This window comes from Blennius ocellaris, assembly GCF_963422515.1.
Source record: "Blennius ocellaris genome assembly, chromosome: 4".
Lineage (NCBI taxonomy): Eukaryota > Metazoa > Chordata > Actinopteri > Blenniiformes > Blenniidae > Blennius > Blennius ocellaris.
In genome coordinates this window covers 17,138,038-17,165,284 of record NC_137653.1, presented here as the reverse complement: position 1 = coordinate 17,165,284, position 27,247 = coordinate 17,138,038, and the positions used below count along the sequence as shown (strand labels likewise).

General features: G+C 41.6%; 1 protein-coding gene across 1 annotated transcript; it reads right to left on the bottom strand.

Annotated features, from left to right (window-relative positions):
* Positions 1–3,175: 3,175 nt before the first annotated feature.
* Positions 3,176–25,861, bottom strand: dlgap4b (discs, large homolog-associated protein 4b). The gene is made up of 12 exons (XM_080495614.1): positions 24,662–25,861; positions 24,256–24,470; positions 22,681–22,779; positions 21,770–21,920; positions 19,722–19,977; positions 19,221–19,373; positions 10,626–11,065; positions 10,090–10,178; positions 8,500–8,993; positions 6,900–6,991; positions 4,693–4,863; positions 3,176–3,896 (listed from the first exon to the last, which is right to left on the bottom strand). Exons 1-12 carry the CDS (start codon positions 25,856–25,858, stop codon positions 3,651–3,653), a joined length of 3,603 nt encoding a protein of 1,200 aa, XP_080351740.1. The 5' UTR covers positions 25,859–25,861; the 3' UTR covers positions 3,176–3,650.
* Between the last annotated feature and the right edge of the window lie 1,386 nt (positions 25,862–27,247).

Genomic DNA, 27,247 nt, shown 5'->3' with positions numbered 1-27,247 from the left:
CTCCACACGACTAACAGCAAGGTTTAACTTAAGACTGTAAAAAAAACAAAACAAACTGAAATAAGACAAATATTGTGGTATTAAGGGTTTCACATACTAAAATATGCCTAAATATGGGAGTGGATGGGCACCTTAAAGGTCAATTCCCAGATCAACTCGGATGTTGATATGGGTTGACTATACCTGAACCTACACATCTATGAAAAGTGACACATAAGACCCAGACCCAAAGTTTTTACAAACGTATTTTCAGTTCGACAGAAACTGCAGGTCAAAATTGTTGCTGCCATTTCTTGTCAAACAGATCAGGACAGGTACAGGTCACCCCCCCCCCCCCCCCCCCCCCCCACACACACACACACACACACACACACACACACACCCCTTCCCCCTCCAGTATTCAAACCCAGCAGGGGATGTCCAGAAAGGACTCTCAAGAGATAAGCAGAACAAGCTATTTAAATGTAGTCATGCCAGATTGGTCTTATTACTAAGGAGAGGTGAGAACAACCCATTGAAAAAAAACCAGCTGGCAGGAAACTCCGGAGTGGCTCGCTTTGCATTTGGAAGAAATCAAATGTGAATGGAAGACGAGAGGAAAAAAAAGGGATTACTCTCAAGACAGTGCGACAGACAAGTACTGTGGATTGCCTCTAAAAAGGCTGCAGACGACTCTCTGATGTCGAATTTGAGCAAACTCCAAAATACATAAAAACAGGAGCCATCAATTTAAAAGCATTCTGCAGTTTTACTCTGGATACTCCAGATGATCTCACAGTTTGTTTTCACATGTGCCCATTTCATTTTCACAAACTCAAACTCTTCCTCTCATCTTCAGCACCCCCTGTACCCTGTGATAACGGTATCTCCATTGCAGGACACCTTGTCCACTAAACTGCAACCACGGAAAACTCTTACATGGACAGCACCCTCAGAGGACAACTCGTGTCAAATATACTTAATAATCCTTCCAAATGTGTCAAATATATTTTGAAATCCAATCCCTCAAATCAATAATGCTGACAAAAAAATTGTCATGGACATGTTGTCTGGAATCACATGGACAAGTTTTCACTACAAAACAAAAGAGTGGATACAGTAAAAATACCCAGTCAAACCAATTTGCTCGGTTCACGCATAGACATACAAATAATATATATCTGGCAAAAATACATAGTACTGTGCCAGCATTTAAGTATGTTTGAAAGAAAACCACAATTCCATCACATACCTTCAAGAAACCACCAGTATTGTTCCAGATTTTGCCTTAATCCCAATTATTTCATCTTGTACTGTGAAATGGCATAAAAGAGGAATTTATATGGGAATCGAAGCGTCTTATTGTTAACATTGTTGAGTCAAAGGTGTTTAGACCACTTTCCTGCAGAGTTCTTTCTAAAAAAACTGTCTGGAAAGAGAATGCACAGAGGAGAAATCAGTATTTTGTGTGATAACTCTCTGCATCCGATAAATTATTCTTGAAAAACCTGCACTGCGTGAAGTAATCCAGATGAAATATCAACACATTGATTATGAGTGTTCTCACTTTGCTGTGTTTATCCTACACAATTCTATTTGCACAGAAGAGACACAACTCCTCAAACGCAGACCGAAACTTTCTGGCCGACTCTGCCCCAATTTTAAAAGTGCAAATGAAGCTGCCTTCATGGCAGACATGGCGGGGGCGAACAATGGCTGCTAATCAAGAGACAACTCTTGTCAAAAGATAAGCAAATTATGCTATTCCAATTCAAATGTAGGAATTCTCCTTCTGTCTAACTGCAGAGAAGAGGTGAGAACAATCTTTTGAAAAGAGTCAGGGAGGACAGAAAATGTTGGAGTTGAATTTGCTTTGCATTTGAAGGGAATCAAACCAAATGGAAAACGGGCAAAAAAAGCTGGGCTTGATCTTAAGTACTGGTTCTCAAACTTTAAATGTGTGAAACACTCAGACCCTCTCTGATGTCAAAAGGCTCAAGTTAAAAGATAGATACAAAAAAAAGAAAAGAAAAAATGATAGTATCGTAAGGAAGTGTCTTATGATTCTCTCCGATGCCGACCTCAGGTCAGTAAAATCTTTGGGCCCTTTAGTCTTAAAAGTTTTTCCATTAATGCAGTCTTTCACAAAATTTAATTTTATCATTCACTTTGCATTGTTTTTAATTTTTTTTATTAGCCATTTTTTTTGTTTTGTTTTCGATCATTTGCACTTTGCAACATGCCACTTTTGCACAGTGCAGTACTGTATGCTGCTGTGGTCATAAATGCACTTAACCATGGAGCTCAGTGCCGCTGACATTTAAAGATGAATCTGAAACAGTCAATTCATCTTTAACTTTTGCATTCTTTACTTAAAAAGGGTTTTAAAAAGCACGAGTGAATAAACGATGAAAGCACAATGACTAATATGTAGAATGCTTTTAATTATAAAATAAACAGTGAATTAAAAAAACAAACAAGTACTTGCATGTGCTGCTGAGTGGGTGAAACAATGACAGAACAGAGATGATTGGATTTTGATGGATTGAGCTGAAGCAAATCAAATCTATTAGGTAACGTAGCACCTGCACATTCAGCCTGCCCCACAGATTAAATAACAAAAGAATCCGAGATTTATCCGAAATGTAGATGTTAAATGCCATGCAAGTTTCATAAAAGCGCTTCGACATTTTAGCGAGATGAAAGAAGAACAGTGAAAGTCTTCAGAAATGATAGCACTGACATGAATAACCAATATGTGGATGAACAGTGAAGTTCAAGAGACTAAAAATTAAATTATGTCATCATAAATTTGCAGCCTCTCTGATACATATCCATTAATTACACATCTGGGTTAGTTTAATATAGGGATGTGCTGTCATTGAAAACCATTAGGAAACTATGCTTCACAGAGTATCTCCGGCAATTCAAATCTTTGAAGCAAAAATAGTCAGAAGGATAAACATAGGAGTTAATTGCGAGGGAACAATATAAATACCAAATCAAACATGGCTCTGTTTCCTCATCGCCAAAATATTCAGAATAAACTGATCTTGAAAGGAATCAAAAGGAAAAATAAAATAAACAAATACATGGAAGACATACACCGGCGAGTTTGTGTGTGTGTGTGTGTGTGTGTGTGTGTGTGTGTGTGTGTGTGTGTGTGTGTGTGTGTGTGTGTGTGTGATGGCCACAAGGCGGTGTTGTGCAAAGCTACAAGATGGCCAGTGATCTGGGAAGAGAGCAGGATGATGGGTGGCAGAGAAGCAATAAAGCTCGCCGCCTGTCCACTGAATAGATCTTATAGCCAAGAGAAAGGAACATTGAAAACAGTTTTCATATAGACTCTTTAGGATATAATTTCATAATACCTTCATGAGCAAGATTTAAGATATCAAGAATAGTAATAAGTAGAAACCCAGTTCATTTAAGGTTTTCAATGGCAGCCTCAAATGAGGAGTGTCCTGCTTCATTGTCTTTTGGGTCCACAAAATAATCTGCCTTTCCTTCTTGCTTCATTAAATAATATTTGATGCCACCGGGACCGGTCTTTACTTGTACTTTGTTAAAACCCCTCAAATCCTCTTTCGGCACCATCCATGTGTGCCGTTATCCAGGCGTCTCTGTGACATTTATCTGTCCCACATTTTTCTTTCACTCATCGCTCCTTCTCAAAGACGTGTCTGGGCCTCGGGGACATAGATTTCAATGCTGTCCGCGCTCTCTGTGGCAGAGTTCTGGCGAAATGAGGCGGCCTTCTTTGCAGCCAACAAACGCTTGCGAGCCTCCTGCCTCTGCTTCTCTGCCGAGGCCGATGAAGAGGTGGTGGACAAGTCGGCACTCTTCTCGCGGCCCAGTGCAGGACGTCCTTTACCGGGCTTCTTTGACACCGGAGCGGCTGCCTTCTCCTCGTCCTCCTGCGCAGAGAGGGGATATACTGACGGTAAGTGAAGGTGAAATGAGACAGAGGGTGGGGGGGGGGGGGGGGGATAACACTCTTCATCTGGTTTTATCCATTAGGCAGCTCTGGCAGACAAGTTTGACAAGACAGGACTCCAGTGCTGATCATATCCCTAAAAGCTTGACATATTAAGTGATTCACGACGATTGAACAGAAAAACACTGACAGCAGAAACGACAATAAACATTTAGAAACAACAATGACAAGTTTGACAGGAAATGTAACATGAACTGATGGATTGGATGTAAAACAAAAGGACTGAAAGACATACACAGTCATTCATTAAAAAAAAACCCCAACATAAAGCAGAAGCAACCCAGTTGCATTGAGAATTGCGAAGATAAACACATGCACAGACACATAACACACAGAGCACGACTTGCTAACAATCGACACAATGTGGAGATCAAAAGACGTGAAGCCAGACGGCATTCTGTCACATTCGCCAGTGCATCTGAGCCGTGCTCCACTGCAACACACACATCGGAAAATAGCACATGCATGCTCAAAGCAGGGCTTCAGACTGAAAAATGTGCAAATGAAAGCCCTCTTTGAGATGTCTTTTTTTTTTCTTCCATGCATGCATTAAGGGACATCTCTGGCCCATTTGGAGCAAAGGCCCTTTCAGGGTTCATCCCACACAGGGGGTAAAAAAGAGTGGGAGGAATGGTGGTGGTGGTGGGAGGAGAGAGGCCGGTTTCGGCGGCTTTCCTACCCCAGCCAGGGCACTGGGCAGCAGGGGTGGGAAGTACCTTCCGCTCAGGGGGCGACTGGGCAGCCGCAGACGGAACGGGCTGCCAGTCATTGGACTTGAGGTGGTAGAGCTCATCAAACTTGAGGCTGATGTCCTCAATGGACAGCTGCAGCAGATCCCAGAAGCCAGCAAGGTCCTGCGCTGTGGGCCGGGGGTTAGCATTCACATTCTGACCAGAGGAGGAAGAAGAGGATGAAAGTGAACGAAGAGTGAAACACTGTACCCAGAGAGCTGGAGGATCACCTCGTCTCCACAGAGCTCAAACCACATCACACACACACACATCATACGTGGTTTGTCCCACTCCAAAATGTAAATTTTTTGGTTGCCAGACTGATATATTTAAGGATATAAAACATAACTGCAAACAGCTATCAAGATAAAAAAAACAAAAACAAAACAAAGGATCAAAAAGCACAACTCATAACAGTTGTAACTGATATACTTGGAGGTTTGCAAAACAACTTTTTTTTTTTCCAAAAAAGAAAACATTTTGAAGGTGTTCAATCCTGATTTCTTCCCAAAAATTTAACAAAGAACATTCTCCTGACCCTCAGTCGTTTCATCCTGCTGCGAAGGGAAAGTCAGCAGCACTCTTTAGAAACACAATATATTTGTTAAAAATAGATTCTTAGATGTTTGCACAGGAAAAGAACAGCTTTGTTTAATAACTTGATCAACTGTCTGCTGGGTTTTATATTGCCAATTGAACTTGCTAATCTTTCTGTCCAGCTTTTGAATCAGATTTATTACAAAATCATGACTTCACGGCATGTTTTTTTTTTGTGGGATATCATTTTTGCTCTCATATCATTGAGTATTTGATATTGAAATGGATGACCCCCACACATCTTAACAGACCAAATGGGATACTGAAAGAAATTGCCAAATAGTGTGTGTGTGTAATAGTGGATGCATATTGATATTGGCGAGTCCGTATGGGATTTTGAGTATATAGATCTAAGATTGGACACAGATTTGTATGTGTATATCAACATTGGTGCATTTTGATCAATCATACAAGTTGTACCTGTGTAATGAGAGTGTGTGCCTACAATGACCTGTAAATGTTTCTGTCTTCACCTCCACCTCAGGTGAGCCTCTCGCCTACCTGGATTTCTAAATATATTTCACTTCTCTCCTGCCCAGACAGATACTCATCGGTAATCACTTGATTGTATTGATTACAACTCATATTACACATGCACAAAGTTCAATACATACAAACAAATACAGTCTCATTACAGACTGAAATATTGGGACACTTCACATATTCTCCACATGCACAAACAAGCCATTTTGCTCAGATGATAGCCATGTGGTGCAAGTTTTTCCAAGTGCTGTGTAAAGAACAAATTGTGATTTTTATACTTGGCATGCAATAAGAGATTTATTCATTATGGCTTTATCAGGATCTTATAGAAGTTTAACTGAGTTAGTTGAAACTCCTCTGAGTTAATCCATCCTGAGTTTTTCGTTTAAATGTCTGTCATCACAGTTTGTAACAGCCACATTTAGAAACAGGCCCATGGTGGAGGATCACTGGACAGCGGTAGTAGTAGAAAGTGGCGCCGTTTTCATACTCGGCACCAGAGGGAGCTGTGTGACAGCACAATTTGAGTATCAGAGCAGAGCTGAGCAACATCCTTTTCTTCATCCTACTGCAAAGTTCTAAATTGTATTTTTGACAAAAGCATAAAGAAGGAACTCTTTAATTCATATTAATTCACTTCAATATACTCTAAATGATAAACAACCACAGCGTGTACCTTCTGATCAGCATCTGCACTATATTTGATGATGTGTGAATACTTGCAGATAAAACAGACATTTTAAAGAAAAGTAGCAGCTATTTATGCTTTCTCCACTTCTGTTCAACATGTTTAAAAAAAGCAGCTCTCACGACTTTCTGTTCAGTGAACTGTTCATCATTTGTTATGTTTTGTCTCAACAAGTTTGGTGTTCAAATTTTGGAAAAGAAATACTATCCTGCAGTCGGTGGGTCCCCATGCCTTGCTTGGTATAGGCAAATAAGCCCAATATCAAGTTTGTTTCTTGGATTAGTCAGTATGAAAGCTCTTTGGGATTATCTAGAAAAGCAGCCCTTGCAGAGGACACAATAGAACTAAATACACTTGAGACAGTGACTTTCATATGTGCAAAAGCCTTTAGAGTGGGTGCTTCACAAAAAGATGACATACGCACCACGTTTTGTTCACACAGTCCCCGAAACTGTTGGAACTTCTGAGATATCAGCAGCTGGGCACTGCCAACTGCACTGCGGACCTTCCCCAACACTACAGTGACAAAAAAAACAAAAAAACAGCTCAAACACAACATTTTGGCGATAGTGACTTTTCCGTATTGCATCTACAACAGTTGCCACACAGGTCAAAAGCAACTGTGCATTCCTAATACCTGTAAAGATATAGACTTTTGCATAGAGTGATTGTGTCGCAGAGTGCACTGCTCAAAAGCTCCACAGGGTGGCATAAAGGACTCCATTGATCCTCTTGAATGGAGTCCAACCTCATAAAGGAGATGCTCCACTGGTCTGTTGCTTTGTAAAAATAGGACAAACATCTGTATAACCTCAACTCAACACTATTTTATTCAAGCGTGGTCACCCCGTCTCCTTGACTTCAGATTTGAATCCGATTTAAAGTAGAAGCCTGATAAAGGTCACATCCACTCGCACTCGGAACGACATGTGTTGAGAGTCGGTTCAGACACAAGTCCCTTGTCTGTGTATTGATTGAGTGCTTCAGATAAAGACAAACTGAGCATTTAGGGGCTGCATACAGATTGTGTACTACACAGTGGGTGTTTGTGTGCGTGTTCACTACTGTGTGCCTCAGGCTGATGTTGAGGCACTAATCTAATCTGGAGGTTTAATCAGTTCTAGACTAGATTTGTGTAATTCTGGAGATTACAGGCCTGCTTGTGTGTGGTAACCCCAGGTATTACCGTCTCATCCCCTCCATGCTGTGTGTGTCTGACAGAGTGACCGTGGGACCCGGGGCAGAGCCCCCTCCACATGCCGTGGTCAGACACCAGCGGACCTCTAGAAGGAGGCTAAAGTTGCTGGGTTCATTCAAAGGGCCAGCACACTGTAGTGATTATTTGACTTTGTTGGGCTTTTTAAGGGCACATAGTTCTGGATATGGTTTAGTATATTACCATACTAGCTCAAGAGATGTGATTGGATATCGCAGGAATATAAACCGATCAGACCATCAACATTGTTTTAGCTGTAGCAGGTCATTCATGTCAAATCTCTGCATCGAAAAGCACTTTCATTACATTGAGAAAAAAAAATAGATAATTCATGCATGAGCATTTCCATCGGCGCCATAATTCAACCTTGCCTCGAGTTGTTTGTGTCCACTTCTAATGTTTGCAGAGAGCCTGATTACAGTGTTTTCCCACCTCACTTCATCGTCCTGCTGTATACCCTTGTTTGATTTGATTTCACTCAACACAATCCATAAGAAACCTTGGTAATATTTTACCGAAGAATGTCACAGATTCATGGTCACAAGATCAATTTCTGAGAAATGTTGTTTAACTGGTTATTTTGAATGAGGGCAGGTTAAAATGCGAGAGGACCCCTGATGCTCACATGACTGCTGACATAGAAAAAGTTCTGTAATTTGAGACATATGGTCTTGGAAACATATTTATTTGAGTAGATTTTCCCATAAAGACGTTAAAATCCCTTCTCCAGCATTGCAAATCATTTGCCACTTAAAACCTCTTGACATGGTTGAACCTGGACTTCCAATGAGTACCCCGCTCGTCTCACCTTCCTCCGAGAGCTGGTTGTCTTTGGTTTCCTGCTCCATCTGTTGGCACCAGCCCTCCATGCGTCCCGTCTCCGCCTGCAGCAGCTTCAAGAACCACTGGCCATCTCTGCGACACAGCGTCCCTCCTCCTCCTGCTCCACTCAAGGGGGCACTGCTGTTGCTTCCAATCCCGCTGTCCAGCCAGGGGTCCGGAGGCGGTAAAGACGAGGGGTCCAGCGCTGGATCCAGACTTTCGGAGAAGGAGGAGGAGCTGCTCCGCGTCGTGGAGCGCTTGAGGATCTGCCTGGGGGGCGGCGGTGAGGAGGAGTCGCCGGTGGGCTCGCCGTTGTCTAAAGAGTCTTGTCCAGGAGGGGAGCTCATGGACTGGCTGGCACTATTGACCATGACTTTTTTTTCAAAGGGTTTGGCATTACTGATATGGGAGATGACAGGGATGTCTTGTGTGTCTGAATCCGTTTCTTGTTTTGAGGCCATGCTACTGGAGCGACTTTGCCTGAAAACAAAACAAGGCAACACTCGCTTACAAATGGCACTTTTTAGTAGAGGAGGAAATCAAATTATTTGCCCCGAATTCAATGTGCATAGCATGGACAAACAAAACAAATGAAGTGTTATGTCTCTCTCTTGCTGGAACAGTCACTGCTTAGTTTCGACGCTAAGCCACTCGATTGTCAATACAGATATAAATAAACAGATCTGGAGATGGCGCGCTGCATAATGACACAAAGTTCACTCGACTGATGCGTGAGCACTGAGGTTTTAATTTCTTACATTCGTAGAGGAAATAGAACAACAAAACGAACACTGTCTGAGTGAACATCACTTTTAGTTCTTATTATTCAAGAAATGCTGACAATATCCAGTTTTTCAGAAACCAAGAAGAAAACAACTGAAAAATACTGGAGTGCAACACAGCAAGTCATTTAATGGTAATCTTTAAAACCACAACGGAAACGTCTGATATGAAGTGACACATTCTTAATTTGTCTACAGCATCAACACAAAACTTGGACTGTGGTCTGTGAGAAACCCACTAATACACAGAACAACTCTTGTCCAGCTGGTTACGTTGGCCAATGTCCTTTGGGACAACAGCTGCTAGGTGCAGCATGCAAATGTAAGAAAATACAGTAGGAATGCACGCAAAGCCCAAGAACTTCCTGGCATTCACAAAATCACAAGCACACAATGCAGACCGAGCTGCACCAGGGAAGACACAAGGCACAAATACACAATAAGCAGACATATTTAAAGTGTCCCTCTGATCGTATGATCAATGTAGGTGAATTTAAATCCTTCAATTTCACTGTACACGAGGCTTTATGGCGACTCTCAGGGGAGGCCTGCCCCACACTCATAAACCAACTGATTTGAAGCAGAGACACTGGAGTGTCTGAACGAGTCTGGAGCTGGAGGGGAGCTTTAAATAGTAAATGCTCACTGGTGGAATGTGTTTCATGATCACAAACACAACACACAGCACACTGAGATGCTACACAGCTCCTGTAAAGGGAAAGAACAGTGAGAGGAGTGTGTGTGGCTATAATATAAATTCCTCACGTTGTTACAAGGACAGGAAGAGGACTTACTGCCACCCGTCCTCCACCTGTACTCCAATGGACTGAAACTTGGCTAGTGGTGGGGTCTCTTCTCGTGGAACTTCTTGGATGCAGTCGACCTTACAGGAGGGCAAACAGTGGCGAGAAGAGAGACACAACACAAAGTCAATGCCTAGACCAAAACAGCATCATGAGTTGTTCCATCTACGTCCATACAATTAAGATTTATCTAGTATATGCACAGATTTGCCCTTTAAATTTCCAAGTGACAAATCACAGCAGAAAAATTATGTTTACACTGTATTTTAAACCCAATGTCATGATTAACTGGTTTTCTAACCGAGTTCTGGTTCAGGATAGGCTCTGTAAAATAGATGGGGAAATATGTATTTAAGCAGAAACAGAACATGAATAGAACCAGCTTTAATAATAGCGCAAGACCTTTAAGATGCAAGCACACACTTGAGGTAACACTGGCTTCTACACAATCGAACATCGTTCTTATGCTGCCATGTGTGGTAACAAGACTACAAGCCGCTCGCGTTGCAAAGGAGCCCCATGCCTACCTGTATGCCTATGGAGGACAGTTTCCGCCTGGGCACTGGGGCTACAAGAGGCTCCTCTGCAGCTAGATTCCCTTTGATAAATCCTGATTTCAGAGATTCCTGCTGGACTACTGAGTCACTTGTTTCAGTGGAAGCATTGGCGGTGGCGGGGAGGATTGGCTCTCTCGGGGTAGCAATAGGAGTGGGGATAATGTGCGGCGGTCGAGGGATACCCCGGGCCAAGCTGTTGGCACGGGTGCTGTCAAGGCTGTCCGAAGAGTTGCTGTGAGCGTGGCTAGACTGGCTGGTGACTTCTGACCTCCTGTCCTGCTGGTCCAAGTAGTTGTCCTGGGCCGACTCCGTGCTGCTCTGTACGGTCACTGAGATGTAGGGCTTGGAAGTTGTGCGAGGCGGAACTGGCGGAGGAGCAGCCTTCTTACAGGTGGTTATGCATGTGGAGACTACAGAAGAAAAGCAGAGGGAGGAGTTAAGAAAGCTGTTTCAGCAACCCTGTTGGCGCTTAGCCTCTTCCAGGAATTCTGAGAGCAAAACAAGGAGGAGCCAATACAGAGAGTGTCCAAGAAAACCATCTTCAAGCATCACCCGCTTGCCAACAGTGACATTCTGGGAAGTGGGAACTGGCATGTTATTTCCAGCATGTGCAGACCAGAACCATTCAACTATGCATAAACAGGCAGGGCCACTGTGACAGGAAAACTGGGACACCAGCAGGATCGGGGAAGCATCTCCGTGAAGTGGAAAATCAAATCAGGTGGGACCGTGGACAAACGTACCTTTTCACACAGGTGATCGAATCACATCACACACACGCTACACTTTGAAGCAATGACCACGAGACAGTTGATGAAATCAGTGAAACAACTTGCTGACCACCTGATGTTTTGAACTAAATATGGTGTTGAAGGGTGAAATTAAAAAAAAAAAAAAAAAAAGTGCTTCAGCTGGAAAGACAGTGATAGACTCACAGAAAGGAGAGAAAGCATTCAGATGTATCTGTCTCGTAAGTTGCGACGAGCACTCAGCAAAAATAAATGCTTTTGAAAGCCAGAGTGTCTTTTAAATTCTCTTCAACAACACTCTGGTGACTGTTGTTCAAATGCCTGCGTGATACTAATAGAAAGAGCCTGATGCTGAAGACAGTTTGGAAATTTTCTTTTAACTACTTGAGGAAGTGGGAAACCAATCAAACATCTTTTGATTAAAGTGTCTTCGTATTTTGACTTGTACGTCAATGTCTTGCTGGACTATTAAAGCCATTTAAAAATGGCTTTCGAAGCTTAGTTAATATCTATTATTTAAATATACTTCAGGTGTGTTCTCACTAATTGTGTTTGAACCAGTTAAATCAAACTCTGATATGAATCTTGTGTTCATGGGGTCCCTTTGGAGGAGTGTGTATGCTCTGAAGTGCACTCTGGTTTGCACATAATACAGAGGCTGACTCTTCTTGAAAGGTAGATATCAGTGCTCCTGAAGAATGAAGACCGGTGTGGCTTGATTCAAGTTTGATTCATTTTTGCAGCAGGGAAAAAGTACTATATGATACAGCATTGTACTATACACAAGGTTTAAAATCTGGAGCTGAGCTGCTTATGGTGAGAATGTGCATGTAGGCTTTTGCAAAATCCACACATCATGGATCCATCACATAAAACGTTTGTAAGGTTTAGTGAGACAATTGCAGTCTGATATAACTGCAATTTATATGATCCATCAACTGGAGCAAATATCTCCATTGAGGTCAGTAGTTTTCCTTGTAGGCTGATCCATATCTGTACAATTAAGTGCCTGTAGTGACGGATTTGTGACGTAAATGGGGCTTTGGAACCGATACAGAGATATATACCCAGCACAGTGCTGGGCTAAAACTGTACACACCACATGAATCACATACTGTGTAAAATGATGAATAAAATCCAATCACAACGCACAGAAATGTCCTCAATACAAGTTAACGGAATTATCATGAAAAAAAATAAAATAAAGGTAACCAAAAGAGGGATTTCCACTGAAACTGTGAGAACGTTGTGGCTGCTTCAGGTTGCTTGAACAGACGAGTCATTTGACACCACAATAGAAAAGAACTGAAAATCCTTCTTAATGAGTGCAAGACCACAGGATAGGCCGAGCACCGTGACAGTATACATTGGCTGAGGAGAAACAAACAGCTTACTTAACAAACGTTTTTAACCAGTAAACTGTTTTCTCTATGGAAAAGAGTTTAATCAACCACAATAAACAATCATTTCAAATGTATGTGAATAATCCTTCCCAGCTGCAGAATTTAAACGCAAACATCCCGGATTGAAATATTTTGAGGCTTTCACAAAGGGTTTGTACCCTCAGAGTTTAACACGAGCGCATTTCTAGAAACCCCAACAAGCACAGACAAAGGATTTATAAACAATTCATGTTGTATGTGCAAAAGGATGTAGAACAGTTTCCTGTTCAATCAAATATCTCAGCGAGATTTTACAACATGGAGGAAAAGTGCAGAATAATTCATTTCTAAACATTTCTTTAAAACTCGGCTGAGGAATTTCCAATGATGCAACCAAAAGATGTGATGCTAAGATGACAGGAAACAGCAGGACCACCCTAAATGATTTGTTGAACTGAAAAAACAAACAAACAAACAAACAAACAAACGGTGTTTATTCTTCATGTTGCTTGGCTAAATCTTAGGCTTTAAAATCTTGACAAGTCATGAAGAATTTTTGGGAAAGCCTCGCAGGAAGCATGTGAGCTCCTGTGAAAAACCTCCAACAAAAGAATTGTTGTTCCTCATAATCTGCTTCTTAGCTTCATCTCTCGTGTGAGGGGAACGTCACCAACAACTAAACTCACATGACCTCACACGGGCCGTCGGTAAAAAACCCGTCCAGGGAGCTAATTTGTCAAACTGCTGTCATGTGGGGATCAAAGTGAACTGCAGCAGCAAAACCTGTTCCATCTGGTTATCCTCATCTTATTCCATTCTACTTTTAAAAAAAAATAAATTTTTTTAATTATTATGCTGTTTTGTTCATGAAATATTTGATCTCAACGAAGATTATATATTCCATAAGTACCATCTGTTTGATCACATACTGGCCTACAATGTCTCCATTGAATGCTTGGAGTGTCGTGGCCTGACATTTACTAGTTTGATCCATTAAAGCATCTTTAAATGTTTCATATGAAAACACAGCTTTGTTTAGCAAAGCAGCTCTTACTCCCAGGCAGTGCACCTCACTCCTGCACTTATCTTTCAAAAAGCCAACATCTTCTTCGGGGAGACAATGTTCCCAGACACCACAGAGGAATCCAGATGAGGTCAACAACTTCAGACTCGCATGGTCATATGGGAAACACTGGCACTATACGTCGACAAAGCCCTTTATCTGGGATGTGCGCTGCTCCTTGAATAATTCATCCTTTACAAAGACAATGCCTGAAATTCAAATATACAATATTTTCTCATCACTGACACGCTAATAGAGAAGAACTTTAATACCTGCCAAGAACTATGAACTCTGACTCGGCAGCGTTAGCCCTCGTCCCAGATGTGGCACTAAAAAGCCAACTGCTCCAATGAACCCAAGGTCACATTGCAGGCGGGCCAGAGCATTGATGTCATTTGTAAACACTGGAGATGACACTCCACACCGCTCTGAAACTGGCTCGTGTCCAGACTGCCGTCGTTCCTACACATAAACATCACACAGAAGGCGCCTGGGTGCACACACACATTGAGAGCACAGGAAGTGATGGTGTGATGCATTAATGGTGTTACTTCTTTAGGTGTTGGGGGGGGGACAGGACCTTCTGTTGACAAGTCAAGAAAGTAAATGGACATTTCATCCATAGTAATAAAATGATATCCAGAATTATCGTTTCTAAGCATTTCTTGTTTAAACTTGGGATATGACACCATGGAAATCCTTTTTAAATAGAGATATGTTACACGCTACCCGCTGGAGCTCATACACCGGCCACTGGCCGGCTGCCTTGCTCAACGAGCTGAATTTGCCAAGTCGATGGAAATGCACACTTTCCCTCTCATGACAAAGATGCTGAGTGGGCAGAAAAGGGATGTCACCGATTTTGCAGCTATGTCACACAGGCACCGCTACAGCAATTGGCAGTAAGGTGTCAGAGGGCTCGTGTGTGTGTGTGTGTGTGTGTGTGTGTGTGTGTGTGTGTGTGTGTGTGTGTGTGTGTGTGTGTGTGTGTGTGTGTGTGTGTGTGTGTGTGTGTGTGTGTGTGTGTGTTAGGGAACCTGTCCTGCAGCTCTTCAAATGTCAAATCACGCATTTGTCACTGAACAAAATGCAACCTCAAGTCTTAATACCACCCAATCTGCTTTACTCACAAAACAGGCTTCAAAATCATAATGACATCTGCCTCTGGGATTAGAAAGGAGATAAAGTAGTAGAGCCAGATATAATAAATAGGGCATAGAAACAGCTTAACACAAATATATCAATATTGCTTAGTATGTCAGCCAATAAACAGCAAGACACAGTGGCACATATTTGTATTTACTTCATAAATGTTGCATCAATTGGAGTTTCTTCATTTAGAAAATAAACTACATTGTATCCATTCTAGTGGGGTTCCTGTGCCTCTGTATGGTTCGAAATGTTGGTCTGATGTTTAGCGTGGTCACATGTCATTAAGTGTGGTTATTTCCCTTTCAATAAAATCGTTTAAAATGTTGGTTTTTAGTCTGGCCAAATGCAAAAAAAATTAGTAGTGCCATTGTGACCAGTTTTGTTTCAAAACACTACAGAGATCTCTCCTGCTGTACAACTCAACCTTCCTCAGAGGGTCTCGATGACAATCTAACAAACTAACTAGGCATATTTCGCTTTTAACATTTCCAACGTTAAGTGGTATCGTAACAGAACCATTTTTGAAAGTGTTGGCAGCAGTTTTACACACATTCCTCTTACCAAAGGACAGCGTGCCGACATACTGAATTAAACTAAACTGTTAAAAGTGTCCTCCGATGTTGAGCAGGTTGAAATGAGATTCTTCGTTCTACAGGTTACCAGTGATGAGTGTAGAACAACAGCAGCAGTGACCAAACCTGTTTCAGACCAGTTTGAAATGTAATCACTGGACTCAGCATCCACAAAGACTGAAACAAGAACGTTGCAGCGTCGTATGGGAAAACCAAATCCAGCCGATTTGTAATGCGTCTGCTCGGAAGACAGAAAGTAGAAACATCTCACATGATGGATAGAACAGCATGTGGCACATTGTCCAATCGGTTCGTTTCCTGCACTTGCTTACATCACACAACCCAAACACACGCAGCTGTGCAAGCAGAAAACGTTTGCCAGTATGCCGACGGAAAATAAAGCTGATGCCAATAAAGCCTTTTCCAAAGGTGAACACTGATTTTTAGCTCCAATTTTCTTTTCTCCCAGAAATGAACACAAAGCCAAATATGGTTGTTCTTTTAACGGAGCCATCTCTTCACGGTAAAATACTGATGAGAGAATCTTCAGAGAACTTATTCACAGAAACAAGTGGAGGCTTTGTGTGCAGAAATGTTGGAGTGGCTTCTAGAGTGGGCACTACTTTTTGCCTGCCTTATGGACAGCGTTTCTGTTGTCCACTGGACTCACTGTTTCACACAAAGCGATCAGCTCTGAGACGTTACAGAAACTTGAAAACATTCCCATTGACCCCATGGCTGCATCCAACCACCCACTCAAGGGTAGTTTTTTTTTTTTTTTTTAAATCCCACAGCATATTTTTACTGTACACTCATCCAGCTGTATATTTCACAGTTAGCCAGATGGATAAACTGTCAAGTGATCAGCTGAGAGACAAGTGTAAACATTTCTGTCAAATCTGAAATATTTTTGGTATATTTGTAATATACAAAACGTGGAATATTTGTTACACTGTAGATGAAAACATTCAAGGTCCTCGACCTTGCATCACACTGACCAGTAACTCAGTGAATAAACACCGGTTTTATGTCCTGTATAAATCGACAGGGACAGTGATAAATGACCTTGAGTAGAGAAAGACTATTTGACAAACCTGATTTAAAAGTATGCAACAGGTGAATCAAAAATGTTTGTTTCATGCACCCTTATAATAAAGGAGTCCAATTTGATAAACCGTTTTGAGCGGACTTTTTTGATCAAATGCCGACTGAAATTGTCAATTGTACTTACTTCCAAGTGCATTTCAGATTACATGAAATCAAGAACACAAGTGTAATGAATGTTTTTATAACAAGCCCGGGAATAATTTTCAAATTATTTACCCGTCTAAAACTCACATGATCACACAACAAATTGAATGAACCATTTACCATTTAGAAAAGACGTATCATGGTGGATTACAGTTTACACATTGATTACATCGAGTCAATAACAATGGAAAAAAAACACTGAACCGATCAATTAAAGACCAGCTGTGGTGAGATCTGTTAAAACCCAATGAGATGCAGAAATAATAAAACACAAAAGTGGGGTTGTGATGCTCTATCCACCATGTCAGCAATTCTTGACAAATTCTTATTCTGCATTTCCATTTGTATTGTTTGACCCATTAACAGATAAACACCTCATCATATTGTGACGGATCACATAAAGCGTGTTGATCAAGAGCAAGCATTCACTTCTATGGATCAGTTCTTTTTATTTTATTTTATTTCTTTCCTTATGCAAGGGAGCCTGACATATTTCAAGTTGCAAAACACAAGCACAAAGTGGATCAGTCCGCAAATAACCCACTATAATTTAAAATTTCAGCAATCAAAAGGAGACAGACTTGATGAAGACCAAGTGTTCTTCCTTTCTCATCAAGACAAGTACATCTCAAAGGATTAGACAGAGTGGTGCAATTGTTAGCACTTGTCCTCAATTCAAGTCCAAGCATGGACTTTTCATGTTTTCTTCAAGTGCACGGGATTCCTCCCATAGACCAAAAAAAACAACCCTTTAGAGCTATACTGTTGACTGTATATTGCCTGTTGGTGATAAAGTGAGTATGTGTGATTGTCTTTGCCCTGTGATGGATAGGGATGTACAGGTTGGATTTAGCAGTATAGAAGCTGGACGGATAAATAAATTGAAATATATGGAATTTTCTGTATTCAAGGATAAAAAAAAAAATTAAGCCACGAAACACTTTAATTAATTCAAAGGACGTCTCATAGTTTGAATTAGACTTAACTTTAGTTGCATTCATGTTTTTTTTTATATGAACCGGGTTATTTGATGGGCATGGGCGCGCATCCTCAGAACGCCCGTGAGCGCTTACTTTTTAACGCGCACTGAAACACAACACACAACGGCAAATTGCTCATTGCCTATACATCCAAACATCATGTAACAAACTTTAAGTTAGTATTTTATTGGTTAGTGGTTTAACAGCGCCTGCGCGAAAACAGTTGTAATCAAGAACCAAACTAAATTAATAATGCGCAACGGAGCAACGTAAACCATCTGGTGACGCAAGCTCGGAGGACTTACCCCGCTGTCAGGTGCAGAGCAAGCAGATCTCTGGGGTTAAAACTCAACAGTAAAGACGGGGAGCGGTGGTTTGGGGGAGATATGTGCAGTGTGTATCAGGAGGAAAGCCCAAAGCCGGCAGGCTGCCTTTTGTTTGGAGAGTCGCTGAGCAGCTGGAGGCGTGGTGCAGGTGCATTCACGAGCGCCTCGGAAAATCCACATTCACATTTTGTTTATAAACTGTGGCAATGAGTATTGCAAATATAAATAGTTGTAAGTGTAATAAATCCATTCCAGTAACATTATTTATTGTGTCTAAAAATCTCTGACTGATTGACTTATTTATTGAATGAGTTTTACAGCATGTGCCCTGTCAGGTTGAAAATAAAATAAATTATTTCAAGACATCTTCCTCTCATGAGAAGTTTGGTATTGTTGGACACAATAAATATACATCACTTTTAACAGCTGCCTATCAAAAGGTTACACATCAAACCAATAATTCTAATATTAAAATATTTTATTGTTATTATAGTAAATATAGTGTGGACTTTAGTGTGTTTATTAGTCTTTGTAAAGCACTTTGACAAAGCCAAAGTTGTTTTAAAGTGCTTTATAAATATAATTGAGTTGAGTTAAGCATGTGTGATTGTCTCTTTTGTTGTGACATGTCCTGGATGTACTCAGCCTTTGCATGGGATCAGTTCTCGTGTCCCCATAACTATCACAAGTTGGATAAAGTGGTATTAAAGGTAGATGTGATCTTGCAACATTCAATACTGAAAAGGCATATCAATGTAATTTCAAAAATATGTGATGCAGGAGTAAAATAGTGATTTCCCACTGCTAGGTTAACAGCCATTAGATTGTTTTGAAAGAAGCTTGTCTCGTGTCCTTATTTTCCTCTAAAAATAAGTGAAAAGATATGAAAGAAATATTCAGAAAACTCAGCGCCAAACAAACCTAAACCACACTGAATGCAGCATATGCTCTTTGGCCAGTTCAGAGCACTGTGGTGAAGAGCGCCACAGAGTGGACACCTCGTAGTATCAATAACTAAATCCCATGCCTATTAATAGACCTTCACAGAAAGCTGTCAAATATCAACAAGGTTCAGGGTTCAAACTGTTACCTGTGCGTGAGGGTAGGATGCGTGGTCTGTCAGTCCCGAAACGCTGAAGAAAAATTGCAAGTTGTTTCTCCTTTGGGGCTTTGTCCAAGCCTGTGGCTATCAGGTAAGAGCCAAACTGTTCTTTCCATGTCTTCCACTGTGCAGACAGGTCGTCTAGCATGGGCAAAAGAGGCTGCATTTGAGCTAAATATGCTGCTGTGAGCATGTTGCAGGACGAGGGTCCCACCAGAGACTGGGGCTATGACAAGTAACATTGTGGGAAATACAGAGCAGTGAAAGAAATTGGACCATATGGATGTGTCACTCTGGAAAAAACAGCATTACTAATCTGAACATGCGTATGTGAATGTAATAGAGAAGTCATTGTGATCAGTTTTAAAAACACAGACTAGTGGATCATTGTAGGAACAAGAAGTTGTAGGAACTCCACCCAATAGGTCTATAAAGCAAAACTACATTCACTTTCAACATATTCCCCATCTGTTTTCAGCAGTGACTCACCAGTGCTGGTGCTGTAGGTGCGAACTGTGGTGTCGATTGGAGGTGGAGAGCAGCCCGAGTCCATGGACACGGTGTCGTCATCTTGGGAGCAGCCGGCCTGAATGGCTCTCAGGTAGCTGTGGCTGCGGGATCGGAAGCATGTGGGCATGGGCAGATCTGGAGGCTCTGAGGTGTCCTGAGAATGGGAACGGGAGTCTCTGAATGTGGATTCTGAGCTGCGGTCTTCGTAATGATGACTTCTTTCCAGGTCTCGAAGCTGCAGGAAGCAAGGGACAGTGTTGGTATTGATGTAGAAGTAGTGTGAGGAGGAAATACAGAGAAAATACATATCTTTGTTGTTAGTTTTAATTACTGTGGTGGCTACTAATATTGGAGGTAACTACCTAGAGTGTCTGCAATGGAATAGCACTGAAAAATTCTGGAGTTTTCACAGTATGAAGGGTTACTAAAAGCACTAAATATGTATGCAGCCTGGGGGAATCACACTCCCCTCAGGATGGGATCACAAATTGACTGTCAGCTCATCTGTGAAATGTACTTCTAATTCTCTCACATTCTTTCCACAAAACCTGTCAACTAAAAAAAAGATGTTTCATGGCAAGACACATGGCTTTATTATATTTTTGGTAAGTAAATACATACTTGTATTTCACTGATAGATATGGGGTTTAAAATAATATGGTTTGAATACATGAAAGTGATATAGGCTGTTGGTAGTACCACGTTTTCTTTAAGGCTGCTAAGGTTTGAGGGATGGCTAATTTGAACTTGTGACATCTTTCTTTTGGTAGGTGAGAAAAATGTGTTTGGTGTGTTACTGTGCATGTAAATACTGGAGCCCTTTGTTATAGTGACTATTTTCAGTGACCTGTCACTGACTCATTTAATTTAGGATGATTACTTTTACTTTAAACTGTTATTCATCTTCTCCGTGATCTTGTCATGTGGAAGCTACTATCGCTTATGCGAGTGGATGAGTTATATTTAAAACTATCGAAGCCACTCATTTTGAAATCATGTTTTTTACATGAATACGAGGCCCAGCTGGAGCTGGAGAGTTTGTATTTTTTATTCACTTGAGGCTTGTTACATTAAAGTCAAACTGTATCTGTGAAAATGCAAATGATACTACTGGAGCGAGCTCGAGGCAGAGGGGCCTTTAAAAATGATTGGTGATTTCAAAGTAGAAAGTTTGCTTGGAGCAAAGCCATGTACAGTATATTTCAAGCAAGAACAAACATGGTCACAAGTCGTGAAAAAAACTCTGCAAAGCAAATGAGAGAAAACGAGACACATACATACAAAATGTACCCAACAGAACATTTGTTTCCTCCTACTGGCCCTCTAAACCAGCTGATCAGTATGATACAAAACAAGTCCTCTGTCCTCAGGTGGGACGATTTATTCACTGTATGCATAATGTGCAGCCATGCAAACAGTGAAATTCCTTTTTGCTTTGCTCTTCCATTATTGACATGTACCGTTGATATTTTATACAAATCTGCAAACTATAAGAAGCACATACATAGTAAATCAGTGCATGAAAGGGCAGGTTTCTTCAAATGCTGTTTAAAGGTGGTGAGCATGACATACAGAAGGTGAACAAAATTATATTTCAGTCAAGACTACACTCTCCTGTATTCATGGAAATGGAAATCTATCAGTTGCGCTTCTGTCTGGTGCCATTTATGTAATGAACACAAATATTGATACTTGAATTTTTCACAAAACACAATACATATGTCACAACTAATCTTTAAAAATATATTTCACGACTGTGATATCTGAAATTCAAAAGAAGTCAGTTTATCACTAACAGTATAATCCACATTTCACAGGTGATGTGAAGCAGATTTTTAAAAAATGGCTTCATTTTGGAGTATCAAAATACAAAATAGTCAGTGTTTACGTTGCCATTGTTTCCATCCAGAGTATTGCTGCTTCAGGTTGAGATTCAAAATCATCTTGTCAAGTTTCTGGCCCTGATTTGTAATTTTTTGTAATTTTTTTTTTTTACTTTCCCCGATGGCCCTTGAATTAAAACTGACCTGTCCCATGCAACTTCGTCTGCTGAGCGTGCTGCAGGCCTGACTGAAGTCATCATCATCCCAGGGTGGCAAAGATGAGCCTGTGCCGCCAATGCAGTCCAAGTTATCCAGACTGCGGTTATTGTGGATCTCTCTAAGAGACGGAAGACAGCTGGAGATGGGAGGAAAATACACAGAAAAACAAAGTGTTAAATATGTGAAATATGAGGAGTGGCACCAATAGGGAATGATAGAGATATGGTTGATGTTAATACAGTATGACCGAGAGAAAGATGTGGAACTTAGAGCAGGAGAAAATAAAAAGAGTGATCAGTTCAACCAGGAATTGAAAGAGAGATTAGAGGAGGACACAGTTGGTGTTCTTTAAGTCCTTCCTTTCATTTCCACTTTCACTTATGAGTCATGAGTCCAAATCTGTTGCAATTTTATCCAATTCAAGCATCAGGCGTTGTACAGTAGCATCTGAGCATGCAAAGCCAGTGATGTCAGGGAAGGCATGTACGTAGCGTTTTGTGCCATCATGGTGCCAAAACCAAAGAACAAGTTTAACCAACCAGAAGAAAATCCATCCCGCCATGTTTTATACATTCTTTGATGGCACACAGTGATCGTAACATGACAACAAAATGTCATGCCATGATTTATAGACACAGGTGTCCCTTTATGCCCTAATTCGAATAGCGTTTATCTCAGCTACTTTTCACCTAGCCGAACAGTGCAGGGCAGATGGTATTTACAAGCTTAGGGAAGGTTGGCAGTCGCTGGCAGCAGGACATGAGTTTGGCAATTGGATTGTCCGCCTCGCAGACATTTCTGAGGGGAACAGTGCAAAATCATTGAGGATGAATCACACAATCAGAGGCCGTTTTGCACCGTGCCGCTCAGAAGTGGCTTACAGACCTATCACTGACCTGCTCATTGACCTGCCAAGCTGGTGCAGAGAGGACACACTGTGGAGTGGAGACCACAGGGCATCCAGCTCCCCCTGTAACAAGGTGTAATCCAGGGTTCTGCTGCTCACGCCAGTCAGGTAGGCACGAGGCCGGAAGAGAGCAGGGGTGGTCGATCAGGTGTTGGCAGGGGTATTAGGATTAGTCATTCAAGCATGCTCTTGTTGAGAATAAATCCTATATTTCTAAACACAAGGATTAAGAATTGCTCTGTTTTGCAATAGGTGGATTGGTGTTGAGTAGAAAGGCCAAGGTCTGCAGTTCTCCAGGTGATGACAACTTAATTAGCCTTTATTCACATTCACACTCAAATATGTCAAGAAAGAATTCAAATAGATATGACTTTAATGGTTTATATTCTCTGGTTTTCCAGTTTGTCATTTCAAACCAAAGCTTTCCATTCTTGGGCTCAAAGTTTCAGCTTATTTTTTTTCCATGCTGACGTTTATACGAAAAAGTATTATTGACACACATGCAGGAAATTCTTAAGCATGAACCAAATTATATTTACTGCAGCTAAACTGCTTTTGATGTACTGCTGCTTTAAATATAAATGTAATAAATAGTGTATCAAATCTTCAAAGGTGTATAAAATACAGGTTTATATCTCATGTTTGCTACAACAATAAAAGTATTTGTAATGGAAACCTCTATCAGGTAGTCTGTAGCTGTGATTGCTGTCAAATATCAGACAGAAAAGTCTGTCTGATATTTGTTCAACATTGCTTGAGATAAAAATAGAAGTATGTAGATGCATTTTTGTTCTTTTTTTTAAAGGTACAATCAGTCAGCTCAATCTGCCAACATCAGATGACGTGCTATAACAGCTCCAGAAAGAATTCTATACGAAAATAATAATCACCGTTAGTCCGAGCGTTGCGGATAATTTGCAGTGACTTGCTGGTGCAGGACGGAGTAAAGTCAGGTTCCAAGTGTGCAAACTCAACTAACATTGTCTACATTCAGAAAACTACAAAGTTGTGGGACTGGGAGGAGGACGGTAAATCACAGCTGATATACGGTGGTGAGGCTGACATGTGGACGGCAGCAGGGAGTCTGACACCACTTCTATGCGCGAGTAAGCGCAGCATGGATTGTGTGTACTTTTGCATGTACGTGTTCTTTCCTGCACATTAGCATTGGAAGGTCGGACATGGCCATTTCCTTCCAGCATGCCCACGGATGGGTGATTTATATACATTCTGTTGACTGGATCAGGATTTATGAACTGTGCTTTAATAAGTGCCCAGACAAATGCTGAAATCAACTTTTTGCATACATTTTAAATTACAAATCAGATGCATTTAATTATGCATATCCAGATATATAAGAATTAAAACATTGTATTTCCCCAATTTGTTGTGACCTAGATACATCACTGGCTTACCGCAAAGTTAAAATATACTGTATTGGCCACAGGCTCTCTGTGGTTCATGGACTACAACTTCACCATTCGGCTGTCTCCTTCCCTGTTGTGGTGTACTGATATGTTCTGTACAACAAAGCACAGATCTGTGTTATTGTTTTCTCTCTTACTTGCGTGGGGGTAGCTGGTCACTCAGAGACTGCTGAGTAGCCCTGAGGTAGCTCTGGCGGCGAGCAGCAGATTTTGGCGAGGGTTTGGGGCTTCCCTCTGAGTCGTCGCTGTCCTCCATGTCTCCCATGGCCTTCACATAGCTACCGCTACGCATCCTCCGACACGGGATTTCATTGGCACCCCCGCTGCGACCTAATGTGGCGCTCCAATCACCCTAAAGGCATCATTAAATTAATAAAGTTTGCCTTGGGTTAGTGTTTTCCCAACAAAATATGACTTTCCCCAACTGATGTTTGGATGTTCTCGATGATACATTCACATTGTGTAAATATGCAGAGAATATTTTATCACTACTTTGCAGATTTTTCGAGGACCATGCACTACAGAAGCTTGACATTCACTTACCCGTCGTCCAACCTGCAGGTAGTTGCAGGTTAGTTCCTGTTGGCAGGACTTGGACTTGAGCATGGACCTGTCCAGAGTAGCTGAGCCCTTTTGAATCACCTGTCTTGGTTGTCCCATCGTTAAAGTGGACCATGATCCTCCTTTCATATACTCATTGTCATTCATTAGAAAACCCCCAGCTCCCCCTAGTCCAACACTTCCTCCACCACCATGAGTAGGAAGTGCCTGATACTTCATGTCGTTGCTGCTTTTTGAAGAACTGATAGTGTTGTACCCACTGTGGATGTATCTGTTGTGGCCCCCTTGGCTGTCATGACCTACTGGGCGCCCCAGAGTCATCATGGCCATGGTATTGTGGTAGCTGCTCAAATCACTGCTGTCCAAATCATCAGAGCTCCAATAACCAGACATGTTGGAGCGTGGCCGTCGCTTGGCGGTTGCCTCTGATTTCGTTCCTCGGTCTTTACTTTTGGATCTGCGCTGTTGTTTTCCTCCATCCTCAGTGCCAGAGGAGCCTCCACCGCTGCCAGTAGAGCGTCCATTGATATTTCCTTTCATATGGTGGCTCTCCAGTGACTGGGACTTTGCAAAGAGCTTTTGCACAGAGTGCAACATGTAACGAATTCGACCAGGACTGTCAGTTCGCTGCTTAGCAGCTGCAGCGGCAGATGTTCGATGAAACTGCAGAGTGCTGAATCCGTCACGGCCTCCGGGTATCTGCTTGTCAAAGTCCAGCAAACTGGGTGGTGCCTGGTTCTTGGTCATATGGTGTGATATAGTTGCAGAGCCACTTGTAATCATAGGTGTTCTTACACTCAGCCCTGTCATGCCTAAGCCTGTTCCCATGCCAAGGGACATAGATGTGCCCATGGTCCCAGTACTTATCCCCCCAATGCTATCCCCAGGAGGAGAGAAGTCGGACTGATCATAGGAGTTATAGTGAATCCTGGGAAAGGTGCTGCTGTTGGATAGCTGATTGTTGAGGGGTAGCATGCAGTCAGGAGGAAGGGAGGCTGGGTTGCCTGAAGGGTAAAGGTGGGTGTCCATTGTGCCATAGTGATCCATTGTTGGGCTCAGGAGGTAAGGGCTACGAGGCAGCGTGCTGGTCTTCTGAGGGTAGAGGGCCTGTGGATGGCCTGTGGAAGGATCACAGGAATCAGACAGATGTCTGTTACGGGCAGTCCCTAATCCTTTCATGGTGGCAAGGAGGTCCAACCCTCTAGAAGACCTCCAGGCCAAGTAGAGATGACAGGTTATCTGGAAGGTGGGTCCTATAAAACAGAAAGACAGAATAGAAAATGAGATGAAGGAGAAAATATTTTCAAAGTCGTTAAAATAGTACTGGACAAACACACCAAAGCTCAATTCTACCATTGCCTTCGCCTTGCAAACATCGCAACTAAACCAGGCTGAAAACAGGGTGGTTGTGGGGCTGAGGCAAATACTGTGTAGTAAGTGATTCAGTTTTCCACTCCCACCCACAGTGAACATCTGTGTTAAAATGTTGGAAATAGAAGGAAAAACAACATGTGGAAACAAAGGCAAGCTGTAGCTAGTGGGTCAGGGCATATATTATGGGTAACAGAACAATTGCTTACTGTCGTCAGTAACTCCAGACACCTCCCTAACTATGTAGAGCTTTGCAGAAGCCAGTGAATGAATATCTCATTTATCTGTCCAATCGCTTTCAGTAAAAGCGGTCAGAAGGACATATTATTCACTGCATGCTTGATGTCATTTGCACAGACTGAGAACACTATGAGGCTCATCGGTCTAGGTTTTCCTTTCAAACAAAGAGACAAACAAACAAACAAACAAAACAAAATTACAGAAGCTTGAATTGATAGTTGATGACAGTAGCCACTGCCTCAGGCTGTCAAAGAGCATTTCCTACAGGTAAGCAGTTTTTTGTTGTTGCATTAACTAAACAGTCAGATATCTGGGAGAGCTCTTTCTTTCAGTCTGTAGTGTTCTCAGTTTTTGTTCCCATCTGCCTCTCTTCCTACACTCGTTCTGCTTTCACCTCCTTCCACCTTCAATGGGTTTCGCTGGCACCAACTACTGTCCCAGTTTTTGCACGCTGAGACAAAGATCGCAAGCAGAATGTCATTGTGAAACCAGTAGAGGATTTGACCAGTAGGTGTTGGGCAGGAGGTGTTGGCAGCGACAGCTATCAAGCTGTGCCAATACCCCGTTTGGCAGGTCAACAAGGATGATATCTCCTGACATGGACCATGAAAAGTGGTAATGGGGGAAATCATGTAAAGGTAAGACAGAGGTGACTGTGACTTTTCATAATGATAGTTAAAAACACATACTCCATTCCCATATTCAATAAACAATTTACAATACATCTACATATTGTCCCAAACGTTTTGAAAAGAGGGTTGCAATTTCATGTGATATTCACAATTTCTATTGAATTACTTCAACTATTTCTTTTTCACAACTTTCATCAATTTATCGATCGAACATATTGTCATTATGTTGTACATTAATATATTATGTATCGTGTGTATCTAAAGAATTTAAAGTAATGCGATCTCTCACCCAAATGAAAGGACAATCAGTTTAATATACAACATA

Excerpts from the sequence above, each read along its gene's own strand:
- dlgap4b (XM_080495614.1), bottom strand. The coding sequence starts at position 25,858 with ATGAAAGGATTAGGGACTGCCCGTAACAGACATCTGTCTGATTCCTGT. Across the intron at positions 19,978-21,769 it reads GACGAAGTTGCATGGGACAG|CTTCGAGACCTGGAAAGAAG; the intron begins GTCAGTTTTAAT and ends TGCTTCCTGCAG. Across the intron at positions 11,066-19,220 it reads CATCCTACCCTCACGCACAG|TCTCCACATGCATAACCACC; the intron begins GTAACAGTTTGA and ends TTTCTTCTGTAG.